The sequence below is a fragment of the Diaphorina citri genome, unplaced genomic scaffold (assembly GCF_000475195.1).
Source record: "Diaphorina citri unplaced genomic scaffold, Diaci psyllid genome assembly version 1.1 scaffold53092, whole genome shotgun sequence".
Classification (NCBI taxonomy): Eukaryota; Metazoa; Arthropoda; class Insecta; order Hemiptera; family Psyllidae; genus Diaphorina; species Diaphorina citri.
The window spans coordinates 1-469 of NW_007430400.1; the positions used below are offsets into that span (position 1 = coordinate 1).

Here is a 469-nt window from a genome sequence, read left to right on the forward strand (position 1 = left end):
ATTTACAAGACTTATAGTCATTACTCCACCGTTTAAATTTGATCATAAGCAAATAATGAATAATGAAATTCTCAATGAAGAGACTAAGGACAAAGTTACATATGGCGAGGTAGATCACTATCAAAGGGAACTGCATGTTAGGGGGAAACCGAAGCTGTAAGAACTGAATGATGAATTCACTGGGAATGAGAGTGATATAGATACAAACCCAAGTCATAATAATGATGGATAAAATGAACAGTTTGTTCTTGTAGATAGGAGTCCGGTATGGTTTTCCCTGAGAAAAGGTGATGGCAAGTATAATATATTGGAACATGGAGATTGAAAATACAGCGTAATTCTCGTAACAACTATAAGAGATGGCATTGGTGTATACAAACGGCTCAAACCAGGCAAACTTGTGAACAATAATGAAAGAAATGATCTGCATGGATACCATGAGAATCAACTGGAAGAACATGGACAACAG

At 36.2% G+C, this 469-nt stretch overlaps 1 protein-coding gene across 1 annotated transcript; it reads right to left on the minus strand.

The window, feature by feature from the left end:
- Positions 1-6: 6 nt before the first annotated feature.
- Positions 7-463, minus strand: LOC108254350 (probable cation-transporting ATPase W08D2.5; the record flags this gene model as incomplete). Its single annotated transcript, XM_017449356.2, has 1 exon — positions 7-463. A coding segment is annotated over exon 1 (454 nt), but the record flags the coding sequence as incomplete, so codon positions are not given.
- Between the last annotated feature and the right edge of the window lie 6 nt (positions 464-469).